Genomic DNA, 16806 nt, shown 5'->3' with positions numbered 1-16806 from the left:
ACTTCCTAACACCATTTTGTAATCTCTCATCTTTTACTTGTTTCAGTCATTAGACTGTGGCCATCTCAAGGCACTACTTTGAAGAATTTTTGGTCAAATGAATCAACTCTAGAGTTTATTTTTCTCTTTTAAAGCCTGGGACTTATTTTATTGGCCTCTTTTGCTGAGCCTCTAAGTTATGGAGATGTAAACACACCAATACTGGCTGTCAAGTGGTGGTGGGCGACAAAGACAGACACACGATAGGCTTCTTTCAGTTTCCATCTACCAAATCCACTCACAAGGTTTTGGTTGGCCCGAGGTTATAGTAGAAGACACTTGCCCAAGTTGCCACACAGTGGAACTGAACCCGGAACCATGTGGTTGGGAAGCAGGTTTCTTACCACACAGCCAAGCCTGCACCTGCAGTAATCCCTCAACTATCACAGGTGTTACCCCACTCCCCATGATAGGTGAAAATCTGTGAAGTAGAAACAATACTGTACTGTATTTTATTTTTTATTATTTTTATAATTTGCATATATCTATTTTATTATAAATGCAAAATGAAGTCACGGAGGAATCGATGCAAGCTTAAATAATAATAAACTGCAATAGGTGAACGTTGATATGGCGAGGGGTTACTGCATATGTAGTCCAGATAGCGCACACACAAGGTTATCTGTGTTGATAAAACCAAGTTTTATTAATTATAAGTAAAGGCTTTTGTACAGGAAAAAAATGGAGACAACACTGTGTGTGTGTGTGTGTGTGTGTGTGTGTGTGTGTGTGTGTGTGTGTAAGGGAAATAACTAATGTTATCTTGTTTGTCGTTTCTCTCAAGGTGCAGTTTCTAAAAATAAAAAACCAGCAGACAGTATCACTTGCCTCTCATTGTCATGTCGCTTAGCCTAACCCCCTCTCGGTTTTAAATGCTTCACACACACTCCTCTTTCTGCTATTGGTGTTGAGCTTCAGAGATAAACACCTCCTCCTTTCACTCTCATTCTTTTTACTTCTCCAACTGTCACTCACTCCCTATGTGTCCGTCTACTTCCATATTACCTCCTCAGCATGACAATGAATAAACACACAAAACTAATTATCATGTATAGATTGATAACACTAATGTTCAACCATGCAATCATGGACAATGGATATTAAATGATGATGATAATGACATCAAAGCATGCGTGTGTGTGTGTGTGTGTGTGTGCGCATATATATATATATATATATATATATATATAGGCGCAGGAGTGGTTGTGTGGTAAGAAGCTTGCTTCCCAACATGGTTCTGGGTTCAGCCCCACTGCGTGACACCTTGGGCAAGTGTCTTCTACTATAGCCTCGGGCGAGTCGATTTGGCACATGGAAACTGAAAGAAGTTCGTCATATATGTATTTGTCCCCCCCTACCATTGCCCAACAACCAATATTGGTGTTTTTACATCCCCATAACTTAGTGGTTCGACAAAAGACACCGACAAAATAAGAACTCAGCTTACAAAGAATAAGTCCTGGGGTTGATTTATTTAACTAAAAGGTGGTGCACCAGCATGGCCGCAGTCAGATGACAAACAAGTAAAAGAGTAAAGAGTATATATATATATATATATATATATATATAGTGGTGCAGATAAAAATGATTAAACTTGATATATATAAATATACATTTACATATATGCAGGGATATATATAAATACAAAAACTAAATATAGTTAGAAGATGAGCATTTAGATATTTATATATACTGACAAATAAATTTACATGGAGTACAATAAAAAAAAAATAAGGAGAATGCATAGTTTTTTAACCCATCAGCTGTTTCTGGGGAGTCAGAATTACATAATAGTTGTAATGTTCATAATTAGTATGTGTGAAAAGTCATAAATATGCAACCAGTAGATGGACACAGAGATTACCGTAATAACATAATTCGTCAGGAGGGAAAATTGGTAGATAGCATATATATGTACATAGATTTGAATATGTGTGTATATATATATATATATATATATATATATATATATATAGACATATATACACTTCTGTGTGTGTGTGTAACTAATTCTTTTTGGAACAGTGGATCTTTAAATTATTAAATCTTTAAATAACAGCATGTAAATTTTGGCTTTTGAAGAATACAGTAATCTCTCGACTATCACAAATGTTATTTTCCAAAACCCCCTACAATATTGAAAATCTGTATTTTTTTTTATTATTATTCTTATAATTTGTTTATATTCATTTTATTATAAATGCAAAATAACACCACGGAGGAATCGATGTAAGCTTAAATAATAACCTGTAATATGGCAAGGGATTACTGTACATACTAACAGCAGACAATACGCAGTCACTTAAAACAGAACAGATTTTATATAAAACTAATCCAAATGCAACTAACAACATTATATAATATAGGAGAAAGAAAATGTTACTTACTCTTCATCTTCGTCTTCATGTCCAATATCCATAGACTCGTTCTCTTCGTCTTCATCATAATTATAATTTGGATCATAACATATGTACTTCAAGCAGATTGGTGTAATCTAAACAAAGACAATATAACAATGTGACACTCATTTACAGCCATCATGTGATGCCAAAACTAAGAGAAACAAACACATGTACATACAATGGGCTTCTTTCAGTTTCCTTTTACCAAAACCCACTCACAAGGCTTTGACCAGCCCAGGGCTATGGTCCAAGGTACTCTGCAGTAGGACTGAACCCAAAACCACATGGTTTGGGAAACAAGCTTAACACAGGCAAACATGTATCTTTTTCTCTCATCATCATTTAATGTCTGCTTTCTGTGCTGGCATGGGTTGGATGGTTTGACTGAAGACTGGTAAGCCAGAAGGCTGCACCAGGCTCCAATCCAATCTGGCAAGGTTTCTACAGCTTGATGCCCTTCCCAACGCCAACCACTCCAAGAGTGTAGTGGGTGCTTTTTACATGCCATTGGCACAAGGGCCAGCCAGACGGTACTGGCATCAGCCACGCTCGAATGGTGCTTTTTATGTGCCACCCACATGAGAGCCAGTCAAGCGGCACTTGCAATGACCAGTCAAGCGGCACTTGCACGCTCAAATAGTGCTTTTTATGTGCCACCAGCATGGGATAGTCAGGCGACACTGGCAATGACCACGCTCAAATGGTGATTTTTATGTGCCACCAGCATGGGATAGTCAGGCGGCATTGGCAATGACCACACTTGAATAGTGCTTTTTACGTGCCACCAGCATGGGACCAGTTAGGTGGCACTGGTATATATATGCACATATATACACACACATATTGACAGCAAGAGCAATTCCAATTGATCATATCCCCAAATACATCACAATAAAGAGAATGATTTAAATGTTTTAGTTTCAAAAGTTTATTTTCAAAGTATTAAGTGAAAGATTGTCCCTGCAAGGCATCCTATCCAATGCTGTAATAGTTCTTGCCAATCCACTGCCCTAGATCGATCCCTGTCTTGTGAGTTACTTGGTCACCTTGCCAGTGCAGGTGCCACTTAAAAGCATCCAGTCCACACTGTAAAGTGGTTGGCATTTGGCAGGGCATCCAGCTGTAAAAATCATGCTAAAACTAACTTCGCCTGTGCTTGTGCCACATAAAATGCACTGATACCACTGTGCAGAGTGGTTGGTGTTAGGAAGGGCATCCAGCTGTAAAAACCCTACCAAAACAGACACAGAAGCCTAGGGTAATTTTCTATCTGGCTGGCTTCCATTAACTGTCCTACCCATGCATGCATAGAAAACAACGTTAAACAATGATAATGATGACTCTTCTCTGAGAGCTAAATTACCTTGCTGCTATAATCTACATTATGCTAATGATGTTGGAGGAATACAACATTTTCAATTTTGAAGTACATTTTTTAAATAATTATTTTTCTTGCTACACCTCTACAAAAGTTCAGACACTTCAATTGCAGTTTACATAATTCAAATTCAAAATCAAAAAGCACTTGTGCCAGTGTCACATAAGTAGCACCTGTACCAGTGCCACGTTAAAAGCACCCATGCCAGCATTATGTAAGATGCGCCTGTGCTGGTGCCGTGTAATAACCAACCATGCCAGTGCCACATGAAAAAAAAAAACACCAGTGTTGGCACCACACAAGGAGCACCTGTACCAGCACCATGTAAAAGGCACCTGTGCTGGTGTCACATAAAGAGCACCTGTGCAGTGCCATGTAAAAAGTACCAATGCAGGTGTCACATAAAAAGCACCCAGTACACTCTGTAAAGTGGATAGCATCAGGAAGGGCATTCAGCCATAGAAACCATGCCAGAACAGACAACTGGAGTAACCTGGTGCAGCTCTCCAGCTCCTATCAAACTGTTCAATCCATGCCAGCATGGAAAAGAGACATATGATGAAGATAAGAAAACTTAACAAAATAATGAAATTATTTAAAGAAAAGAAAGAATGAATAACATTCAGGCGACAAATACTTACTTGATCCACAAAAGGAGTGATTTCTTTGGGGCAGCGGCGTACAAAAGATTCAAAAGCTTGTAAGCAATATTCCCGTAATTCATCATCTTCTTCTCGACAGAAGCCAACAACCAAAGGAACCATTTTGTCAAGGTATTCACCAAATCTGTGGCCAGACTGGCGGCTACACACAACAAATAAATCGAAGATAGACTTTTAATTTCAAAAACAAACAGACATTTTAAAATTCATTTCCTATCATTGGGAACTTTGCAATAAAGGTAATTTAATACGTAAAAATCTGAGTCAATTTTTTGTTCTAGCTCTGAAGAGTAGAGGTAATGCAGTACAGCAGAAAAGCACAAGGAGGAGACAGCAACTTAAATGTTTTGATTAACTTCATGTTTTCCAGTCATATTTTTGTAATGAAGTCTAGGATATCTGTATATTTGGCTACAACATTATCACAGACAATTAGGGGTAAAACTTGAGTTTTGTAAAGAATTTGTAATTGTTGGAGTCAGAATTATTCTCTGGTCTCAAAGAGGAGTGTCATTTTGTGATTGAATCTTTGCTGCAATGCAGAAATGAGTTTACCAGGAGAAATTTTGAACTAAAATCTTCCACCAAACACTTAGTCACAATTTATGTTCCTAACACTAGTTGAATGGTAACTAAGTTATTTTACTAAATTCTTTGTTACATTTAAAGTAAATACAGTAATGAAAGGGTTAATACAAAAATAATTAAAAATTATAATTACAAACACACTGAAATAAACTTGTGTGAATTCTACGTGAATTAGGAAACAGTGGTGAGTAAATCTTTTTAAATAGTCATGAGCCTTCATCATATATTGACTATAGAAAATAGTTAAATATTAGGGCATATAAGCAGTCATAATGGGGATAAAAAATGGGTCTTAGAACACATGAGAATTCCCATGCATTGCTAATGCCCATTTTTTCCTTTATGGGACTTATATGCCCAGATATTAGACTATTTTCTATAGTCTATATACAGTGAAGGGTCATAATTCTATTTACAATATTGAAATAATTTAACCCTGTTGGGTCATGTTCCTGTTTTAGTGGGAATAGTTTGAAGGTCATCTCTGCTGGATTCCCAATAAAGGGGTAATGAACAACACACATACAAAAAGAAGATGCAACCGATTCTGTCCATTAGTTGGCCTGCAATTATTACTCTGTATATGTGTCAATTTTATTTTTGCTCAGGTGGAGGGTAAAGTTAGACACAGGGGTTCAGGTTTGAGAGGGTTAAGTAGGAAACAGGATTGTTTACTGTGAAGACTATACAAGAGAAACAAACTGACCAATTAAATATGTGTCTCAATAATAATATACAAGTTTTATTACCTGATGGCACCAACAGCCTGTATATAGGTACGTGTAGTAGAGGTAGAACCATTTCTCTCTAGTTCGGTTAACAAGAAGTTAATTAACTCCTGATACAATTCATTATTGCAGCTCATTACAAGATAGCCTAATGCAAAAAAAATAAATAAATAAATAAAGCAATAAAAAACGATAAGAAAAAAAAATTTTTTTAGGAAATGATTAAAAGAAACACCTTTTTATGAACTTCAAATTCAAAGCATTTCAAAATATGAAAATTATACACAAATAACAAAAAGTAGTGTGTGTGTGTGTGTGTGATGAAATCAGTGACAAAATGTTATATTCACCAATAGCAACAATAGCTCTCTTTCGTACAGCAAGACGTGAACTTGATAATTGGGGAAGTAGAGACTGAAGAATGGTGGAATGGAAGTTGATTAGTAAACCTGAAAATAGATTAAAATAATTTATTTCAATTACATTAAAACGATTATTGCTTCTTCTAGTAGCACCATCCTTTAATGAAAACATTTGCTCATATCTATGCAAACTATTGGGTTGGTGCATAATTACTGCAGCGTTTTTTCAACAAATTTTATTCAATAACAACAATAATTAACAAAAACATCTTTAAATGACGGTCTGACCGTCTGCCAAGCAAATGGGAAGCGCCTTTAGTGTATTTCTATTTACGTTCCTTTATATTCACACAAACACTGGATTTTGTTGGATCTATGGTGACTACAGCTGGATGGCTCTCTCACTTTATAAACCACTCAACAATGAAATAGAAGTGGAATTCAACAAAAAGGAAATTAACACTGCTTTGTACCTTATCAAAAGGTATGATTCAATGGCTATAAGAAGATTGAAATTCATGACTGTTTTCAGTAGTTGTGGTAACTTACTGTAGTTCAGAGATACTGCGTCTCACAATAATTCTTAACCCTTTTCTTACCATATTCCTGCTGAAATATATTACCTGTTTCAATTCAAATCTACTACATATGTGGGAAATTCTGTCTGTAGGTGTGTTTGTGGAGTTGTTAGCTAACTCCTCCTACATCGATTTATCAATTTTGATGAAACTTGACACGTGAGTAGAACTCATGTCAGGAAACCTCATGGCATACTCAGATTGTGGGGGGGAAAAATTTATAATAGAGTCTCTGGAAGGGATCCTTATATATATATAATATACTTTATTTTAAAAGCCAAGAGAAATAACCCATTCACCCCTGGAAGGGATCCTTATATATAGCAAAGGGAAATAACCGATCCATTTTCCTAAATCATTTGGTATAAATCAAATTGAGCATGCTTATTTCTTAGTGTTTGAACTGTTGTTATAAAGCTGGTGTTCAAATTGACTTGAAATTTTGATGGAAGATTTTAATTTAAATCAATTGGAAGTTTGAGTTAGAGAAATCAAGCTGGTTAGTATCACATTGGTTAAATATAGATATGAAACCAATCATTTAAAGAAGACGAAAATTGAGGATTTGTAATATTTCTTCCATTTCAGGTGTTAATGCTTCAGTGGGCCATTGTCAACTGGATTTCCACCTTGCTAGTAGGAATAAAGAACTGCTTGTATAGAAGTTGTTTTCCTCATCCTATTTCTAAAGAAAAACATTTATATCTGAAAACAATTTCTTACTTTTGAGCCAAATTTAGATAAGACAACTCGTATATTACCTCCAAATCTACTGAGAAGATCTCCCAAAATGTCTAAAGCTTCAAGCTGGACAGAGACATCTTCCTGCAACACACAGAGTCGAGTGACAAGATTACAACATCAGAATAATACATTTAGATTAGAATACATTTAGATTAGAATACATTTAGATTAGAATACATTTAGATTAGAATACATTAGTAATATATTAAAGATTGTTTCAATTTCCTTTTAATGTGCAGTTGTGTTTTCTTGAAAACTTTTCTTCAATATACATTACATATATCATAATTAGTGAACATTCACTTTCCCATGCTGAAATGGGTCACACAAAATTTGTTGAGGCAAGTTTGCTATAAGCAGGTGCTTTTCCTGTTACCAACCATCACCTGTTTCAAAGCAAGGTAATAATATTTCCCCATGAATGGACGTTTTTTTTTTTGTTTTTTTTTTTTAATGGAAGGCTGGAAATAAACAACATTGCTTGTATTATGGTGGAGCTTGCTTGACAAATATGATTTACCTTTCCCTGTGTAAATGTTGTTATATAGTTTGTTGATGTTAATTAAATGTGATTTCACTCCTGTTAAAAGTTCTTTATAATTAGCCTCCCGCAACACCCAGTCTTTTCAATGACTTACAATTATTGTTATAAAGGGTTTAGTCAGGTATTATCCATAAAAAGAGGGCTTATTATAAGCAATGCATCCTAAGTCATGGTACCTCATCTCCCTGTATATAACAACAGAGTGTTGCTATACACATGTCAACTATGTATGCTGTTTATATCAGTCAGACTGGTGTCCTCATCTTGATTGCTGCTTTCACTACATTTCGGCTGAAGTTTGCTCCTGCCTTCTTTGGGTGTCATGTTGAACTTGCTTGTTGTATTGGAATTTCAAACCTAATCCTTTCATGAAATGCAGAGAGCAGAATGAGAATAGTGCACCCCCATGGATCAAATAAAGTGCTAGGTTTGAAATTCCGATACAACTGAGTTCAACACAAGACACTCCAAGGAGGATGGAGCATACAACAGCTGAAATGTAGTAAAAACAGCTGTGGAGATGAGGACACCAACTGAACTAAAGTAAACAGTATATGCATAATACAAATTCTTCACCTCACTAATACAGAATTGTATTACATATGTCAGTGTTTACTTCTGGTTTATCTTTTTTGTTAGGGAGGAAACAATGGAGTTTCTATTTAGCTTGGAGTTGTGTACAATGATGAATAAAATTAAAAAAAGGGAAAATTTACAGGCCCTCTAAAAATAAAGCAACAGAGCAATGCAGAAAAGAAAATACAGTACTTACTTTAGAAATGGCACTGGTTAATCGACCTGTAATTTTTTTACAGATACTACCAGCAAGGGAAGTAGAAGATGGAGGCAGTTCACTAATTACAATTTTCAGTCCTGAAAAATAAAAATATTTTCTAGAAAAGATTTAAATAAAATGAAATAACATTATTTTTGTCCTATCTTAACCCTTTTGTTACCAACCTAGCTGAAACTGCCTCTGGCACTGTAGTAAAAATGCCTTGTTTGCATAAGTTTTGAATTAAAATCTTCCACCAAACCTTAGTCACAATTTATGTTCCTAACATTAGCTGAATGATAACTCCAGGCATGTTTCTGTCTAATTAGACCTCATAAATACAGCAATGCTGTCAACATATACTGAGTGATGTCAGAATCATTAAGTAGGCAAGAAAAATTAGCATATTTAAAAATAACACTTGCTGAAACAAAGTAACATTTGTCTTGAGCTAACAATGTCTCTCACTGCATAAGTATCGATAATTAAATAGTTATTGTCCACCTCATGAAATATATTAACATTAACTCCACTATAGTCAGTAACTATTAATGAGAGTCATTCCTCAATGAAAATAGATATATTGGTGCAACCAGATATATATATTCTAAGTACATAATTATAATTAAGGGCGCCGGAATGCCAACACCTGTACACTGGAAGTAGATGTCAAATGTGTACAAGCCAGTCTAAACTTGTTCTCTATTTAGACCAGGTTTAGAGTGGTTTGTAGACATCTGACATCTACTTCCAGTGTATAAGCGTTGGCATTCAAGCGCCCTTAATTATAGATTTATAATTATATACTTAAAAATTAATTTTACCGATAAGGTTTTTTTTTTTTATATACACCAGATACTGATATAATCATATCCTCAATTTAGACATTCGAGTGAGATCGTTGCCAGTGCCGCTGGACTGGCTCCTATGCAGGACACGAAACTCGGCTTGTGAAGACCTGTTGGGCCAAGCGAAATCTGGCACTTGTGCCGGATGGCATGTGTAAAGACATACGAGCGAGATCATGCCAGTGGCGCTGGACTGGCTCCTGTGCAGGTGGCATGTAAAATACACCATTTTGAGCGTGGCCGTTGCCAGTACCTCCTGACTGGCCTTCGCGCCGGTGGCACGTAAAAGCACCCACTACACTCTCAGAGTGGTTGGCGTTAGGAAGAAACTCTGCCAAATCAGATTGGGGCTTGGTGTAGCCATCCGGTTCAGCAGTCCTTAGTCAAATCGTCCAACCCATGCTAGCATGGAAAGCGGACGTTAAATGATGATGATGATGATATATTTTTTCTTTGTGATTTGTGAATTAAATTTCAGGTTAAGGAAAGTTTAGTTCAAGTTAAACAGGGGTGTTTTCCAAAATGGAGGCAAACACCTTCCTCCATGCGATTGGCTCGAAAATTTGTAAAGACACACGGATATTTTCCTACTCTTCTTAACATGAAACCAATGGTAACCTTAATTCACAAATAAAGAAATTATATTCACCAATGCGGTGTTGAGCACTCATTTTCATCGTTTGACATTTATATATATGTGTGTGTGTGCCTGTGTTTGTTCTCCACCACTGCTTGACAACCAGTGTTGGTGTGTTTACGTCCCCCGTAACTGTGAGCTATAACATTCTCACTTACTTCTGTTGTTTACAGCAGAACTTGAAAGTAAAGCGTGAAGAGTGAGGTCGTCTCAAAAAGAAGGTTGGGTTTCAACTGTATGGGATCTTCTTGAACAAGTCGAGGATTATGCAAACTTTTTGAAAACAGTCCTAACAGGTAGCAAATCGTGGGTCTATGGTTATGACCCCAAAATCAAGGGTTGACAGGAATCCCACTTTAAAGAGTAAAGATCTCAAGACATTGAGGAAATCCAAGAGAATGCTATGAGGCAGCTGTTTGCTTCTCCAGAAAGGGAGTTCCAGGAATGCTTCCAAAAGATAGAAACAATGCTGAATAAATTATGGACCTTCAGAAGGAGACTACTTTGAAGGACATCAAATGCTGAATGGATGCATGTTGTAGTTTTCTTTTTATAGCACCAGTCCCAATACTTGTTGAACAGACCTCATAATAAATACAATTCTAGGATTTCCTAATTTATCTTCAAGTCTCTGAAGATTACAAAAAAACTACAAGGTAATGCAGATGTAGTGAGTCAAGGAGGCGCTATTTTGTTGTCGCGGATTAGCACAGTTGTGCTTTGGCAACTGCAGTCAATCGGAGCTGGTCGCGTAGCTATAAATACAGCGTCATCCGTCCAGAAAGGAATCCTGTTCCAGTTAGTCAGCCAGCAGAAGACTTCAACAAGAGTACAGCTATTTTCAGAGGGACTGTGGAAAGACACAGCCTAACAGCATACTTCAACATGAACGACTGAATTATTTCACTGACTCAATGCCATAAACTTCAGGAATACATTAAGCTTGCACAGCAAATTCTGTTATTCTCTATGGCCAGAACCTGCCTGTTTAAACTACCATGATTGTGGTATGCCTTTACCCATTTGTGTAACAGTAAGTTCAATGGCCTTCCTTCGTTCCAACATACAATTCTCTACTCTCATTGCAACCCAAAGCCTTCTGATGTATTTTCTCAATGCTTCACAGATGCAACTGTCTCATTAATTTTCCACATTGTGGATTTATTTGGTAACACACTAAAATTGGTAACACTTTACTCAAGTTACATTCAAACACAGAAACAACGCCACTATATTAGTGACCCCGACGTGATTCGAACACGCAGCCTTCTGATCTGAAATGCCTCCCAGCCTTTCCCCTTTCTGTACCACAGAGACATACTTACCTATACTTGATATATCTCTCAGTTGTTCTTTCTCTGATAACATATTGCTGCACAGGGTATCCACTATTGTTTCAACTTGAAACTCCTTCACCTTATTCACCAAAGGACCCATACTGAAAGAAATAGATTTTCAATATGTAATGGAAGTTAACTCATTTATAAAAACCAATTACTTTTCCACCCATTGTGCTTTCAGTGATACTTTGGAGACATGATCTCATGTGAAAACAAGTCTTATGGTGTAGTTCACATTCTACTTTAAATCAGTGCTTCTTAACTCTTTTGGCCCTATGGACACTTTTGAAACAGTTGTAATGAGCTGACAATTATCCATCGTCTATTATTATTCATTTGATTATAATACACCAAAGGGATTTATGACACATTGGACACCCTGTATTATACCAATAATGTACAATTCAATGTAACGTGCTTTGGACCAACCCCTAGGCACTGAATATTCATAGGGTTGGTTTTATCTGTGTACACAACGGAATATCCTATTTGAAATTTATCAACCACAGGTTTATCCAACCCTACCTGGTGCATATTTGAATCCTATTATTATTTATATATATATTATATCAGTGATAACTTTGGCACTTGGACTTAGCCCAAATATAAATTTAGTTAAGTGAACATGTATTTTCAGGCTGATTTAATTTCTGCCAACACTGACTTCAAGTATGTAATTGTAGCCAATAACTCAGGCTCCTTTTATTGAGCCTGGTTGCAGTTAATTTATTTTCGTTCAGTGTCTGGTGGTCGCCCTTAGAAGTGTCCTGTATCAAAAAATATCATTCCTAGCAGACGTTCTCTTGACATCGTTCAACATGCACCTGACTCAGGCTCAGAAGTTACAGCCCGAGTTGTTATCTATAATCGTAAAAATTAAAAGTAATTCAAATTCAATGTTTTCTTGCAGCAATAAATTTCTATAGAGATTAAATTCCAATCTATGAAAAGTTTCTGTTCTACAGTATTCTTAAAGGAATGAAAAATCATCCAGCAACTAGGGTAATACGAACAAGCCTAGTAGGTGTAAAAGACTAACTGCTTAAAATGGATCAAAGTTGAACTTTTCCTTAATCTGTATTCTGGTGACTGGGAATATAACACCCCTGGGCAAACTGTGCCCTGCAGGACTTTCTGTATGGCACGGCTAATGATAAATTACCCTGAATTAATTAATAACGACAGAAGCAATATTAATACCAAACGGTAATGTCTATTTCACACTTAAAGTGGATGCTCTCTTAGAACACAAAATACTGTGTTATTTACCATGAGAGAGCCTCTCATATGGACTCACGTTTATATCACTGACGGCCAATAACCATCCGCTACAACTGGTGGAACAGGTCAAGTGATTTTGCCCTTCCTTGGGCTTGTCAATGACAGATGCCCAGCTAGACATAGCAGTTGATTCCCCTGTCAATAATATAGGCAGGCAGAGAGAGAGATTTTGCATCAGATGGCCAGGAGTGGTGGTTGTTCCATGAAAAATTTCTCTGAATGCAGGGAAGGGCTCCTTAGGAAAAAATTGATAGCTTCTGTTACCAAGGTAACAGAAACATAGGAACCAGGGTAAAAACAAAATGGGAAAAGTTGAGAACTGAAGATTTTCTTTCCAAGTGAAGGACAAATTGTATAGTGTTGTAAATATTGTAGGGTAACAAGACATGAGCAGTGAATTGAGAGGTTGTGCAAAGATTGGACAGATACAAGAATACATAAGCAATATTTGTGTGTGTGAACAGCAGAGCACGAATGAGTTGAGAGAAAATCTGGTGAAAATGGAATCAGATGAGGCATGTAAGAGAGAACACTGACTGGGAGAGACATATATGATGTCTGGTATAAACGATCAATGTAGAAGGAACATGCAGCAGAGAGAGATTATAACAAATGATGATGAAATACTGTGTTAGAGAAGACCCAGCCAACCCATGCAAACAGAAAAAGCAGAAGTGATGATGATAATGGTGATGGTGGTGGTGGTGGTGCTAGTGGCAATGGTGGTAATGATGATGATGACAACCATGACAACAACAATATCTCTTACCATTTTACAGCTAAGTTCTGAACTTCACCATTTTTGTCTTCAAGCAATTTTAAAAGCATTTTTACAACCTACAAAGTAACACAAAGAATTTGTCAAGTAAACAACAAAATATAAACAGATTTAGTGAAGGCAAAGCTCATTACATAACCAGAACAGAAATGGAAAAAAAGACCCCTCAATATCTTGATCTTCCTCCATGTTAAACATCAAAATTTACTTATAAAACATTATTTTTGTTAGCAAATATTGTTCTGTCTCTGAGTGCTAAAAGTATTTCTTATAAAATAGTTGTATGCTGTCAACTTAATGTGACAGTCCCATGAAGGGAATAGTACTACTGCTATTTAGCCCTAGGAAGCAGCACCGCTTCCTGTCGGCCTTGACACATTTCCTGTGTCCTTATGTTTACAAGGGGGAGACAAGCACCTCCACCTAGCTAAGCCTGCATCCAGAGACATGTTTCTGAGTCTTTGCTCGTCATCAGTCTGGAGTAGCAATGGCCTGCTAGTTGGAGATGCTTGTCAAGCTCTCTGTTTTGCAGATAGATGCTGACAGCACCATAAAGAAGTGCCAATCTCTTAAAGTAGATGGAGCATGTGGAAGTGGGAGACCCAGGAAGATATGGGACAAAGTACTGAAAAACAACCTCAGGAGGATGAAGCTTTCAGACAAGATGACAAAGGACTGAGATGCCTGACACCTTGCTGTACTCAAGAAGACCCATGCTCCACTGTAGAACTGGTCCCTCTGGGGGTGAAAAGCACTTGTGGTGGTGCCACGTAAAAGCACCTGTGTGACATCACACAAAAGCACCCAGCACACTCTGTAAAGTGGTTGGCATTAGAAAGGGCATCCGGCCATAGAAACCATGCCAGAGTCTGGTGCAGCTCCCCAGCTTGCCAGCCCTGGTCAAACCAGCCAACCCATGCCAGCATGGAAAACGGACATTAAACGATGATGATGATGATGAAAAAATAGAGAGGTTTATATTATTATGCATTTGGGTGTTCAAATCAGTTGAAATATTTAACGTAACGAAACAATGTCATGAGGATCTATAAATTTATGCATTAAGTGATATAGCAAGAGGTAGTTAAATTAATGTGAAATAACATTAGTAAATGGCTGTGGATGTTACACTTTTATTTTTAAATGGTAGGATTACAAAAGAAAATTTTGAAATTCCTCGCTTGTGTTTAATATGTATATATTAACGAGGTTTCAAATATGCCGACTTACACTGTAGAATTTCCACAGATCCTGCTAGAATTTATGATGCTACATACCTTTCTTTCACTTTCATCGTCCAATTTAATGGAATCTTTCTGTAATTCTCCCATCAGATCATTTGTAGCCATAAAACGAAAATCTTTATCACTGGAAGTCATCTAAACAAACAATTGAAAAGTAAAATTGTTTAGTAACAAGTAAGGATAATAAAAAATTAAAAAAACATAAAACAGACAAAAAAAAAAGGCATTAACTATCAACCATAATCACAGACATAACACAATTGAAAATATTTCAATCGTTGGGTGATATGTTGTACTTCTGAAGACCTTTTAAACCGAGTGAAATTGTAGTCATGGCTGATGCCTGTGCCATCTGACTGACACATGTGCCAGTAGCATGTAAAAAAGCACCATTTGTACGTTGAGCTTCATGGAGGCAGTGACATCAAGCAAAGCGATATCGTAGTCATGGCTGATGCCAGTGTTGCATTAACTAGCCCATTAAAAGAACTTTTCAATTGTTCGACGATATGCTGTGCTTGTGAAGATCTGTTGAACTGAGTGAAATTGTAGTCATGACCGATGCCAGTACCACATAAAAGCATCATTCGAAAGCTGGGCCTCGTGGAGGCAGTGACAGGTGACCACAACCTTTGGCAATATACTGTGCTTGTGTTGACCTGTGAAGCCAAGTGAGACTGTAGTCATGGCCAATGCCAGTGTCAGGTAAAAAAGCACCCATTACACTCTCGGAGTGGTTCGTGTTGGGAAGGGCATCCAGCTGCAGAAACCTTGCCAAATCAGATTGGAACCTGGTACAGCCAGGCTGGCTGCTGACACATTTTTCTGCAAAATAGGGGTAGTTTATCTTGTTCAGGCTATATTATTAGCATTATCCTGTGTTTGAGAATAAAAATTACTTCCTTAACTTTCTAAGACATCCCAACGCTTTTAAAGCAAACTTTGTTTACTTTCATTGTAATTTGAATTTAATGATGATAATGTAACATTTCTAAAGTTATAACAAGTAACTTTTAATCCTGCAGATTTTATTCAATGCTAGATTCCTTTATATACTTGCTAGAAGTACACAAAGTTAGCTGGTTTGTCTGCCTAAATGAATGCACCTAGAGGTGTTGTTGCTTTTGTGAGCTGCTTGAATAGAACTCAAGTATGGAATTCAATGAATTAAACAATCCTTTGTTGGAATGTATTAATCTAATATTTAGGTATAAATATTTTAAATATATTCATAAGTTGGTTCAAGCAGATTCAGTTAATAAAATGAGCCGGTCAGATATGCACAGAAAAAGCAATAAATGTGAGAATACAGTAACAGTTTAAGAGTCAGAACATGTTTCTCCTTTTCTCATAGTCTGGTCAGAAAAGGAATGACACAAACCATGACAATTTCTGCAGATATCTCTCTCTCTCATATATATATATATATATATTATTGTATCTGGGGAGAGTCATTCTGTTTTAATGCCTTATTAATTAACACACCCACTGGTTTGATTTCCACTCATTTACTTATTTATTTCTTCTAAAATTTTTGTTGCTTCTTGCAACCTCTTCAATAGTCGTTAACTGTGTTATCGGAGCTGCATTCCTTTTGTTTGTTTGTGTGCATATATGTATGTATGTATGAATGTGTGTGCATACATATATATATATATATATATATATATATATGTATGTATGCATGCATGCATGTGTGTGTACATTTGTATGTATGTATTCTGCATATTCATGTGTTTATGTTCATGTATGTGTATGTCCGAGTGTGTCTATATGTATAGGTTTGTGTGACTATGTTATGTATGGATATGTCTCCATATGTGTCCTTGTGTGTGTGTGTGTGTGTGTGTGTGTGTGTGTGTGTGTGTGTGTGTGTGT

General features: G+C 36.7%; 1 protein-coding gene across 1 annotated transcript in view; it reads right to left on the bottom strand.

Moving 5' to 3' along the window:
- LOC106867201 (cullin-associated NEDD8-dissociated protein 1) overlaps positions 1-16806 on the bottom strand; it is a 71616-nt gene that overhangs the window by 43340 nt on the left and 11470 nt on the right. Inside the window, exons 2-10 of the mRNA XM_014912008.2 lie at positions 14962-15063; positions 13676-13743; positions 11611-11723; positions 8798-8898; positions 7499-7562; positions 6148-6246; positions 5819-5945; positions 4461-4623; positions 2427-2533 (exon numbers count right to left, since the gene is read on the bottom strand). Of these exons, the coding sequence (XP_014767494.1) occupies positions 2427-2533; positions 4461-4623; positions 5819-5945; positions 6148-6246; positions 7499-7562; positions 8798-8898; positions 11611-11723; positions 13676-13743; positions 14962-15063 (944 nt within the window). The remainder of the gene's footprint in view (positions 1-2426; positions 2534-4460; positions 4624-5818; positions 5946-6147; positions 6247-7498; positions 7563-8797; positions 8899-11610; positions 11724-13675; positions 13744-14961; positions 15064-16806) is intronic.

Source organism: Octopus bimaculoides, chromosome 3, assembly GCF_001194135.2.
Source record: "Octopus bimaculoides isolate UCB-OBI-ISO-001 chromosome 3, ASM119413v2, whole genome shotgun sequence".
NCBI lineage: Eukaryota > Metazoa > Mollusca > Cephalopoda > Octopoda > Octopodidae > Octopus > Octopus bimaculoides.
This window is presented reverse-complemented; position numbering and strand designations above follow the sequence as displayed.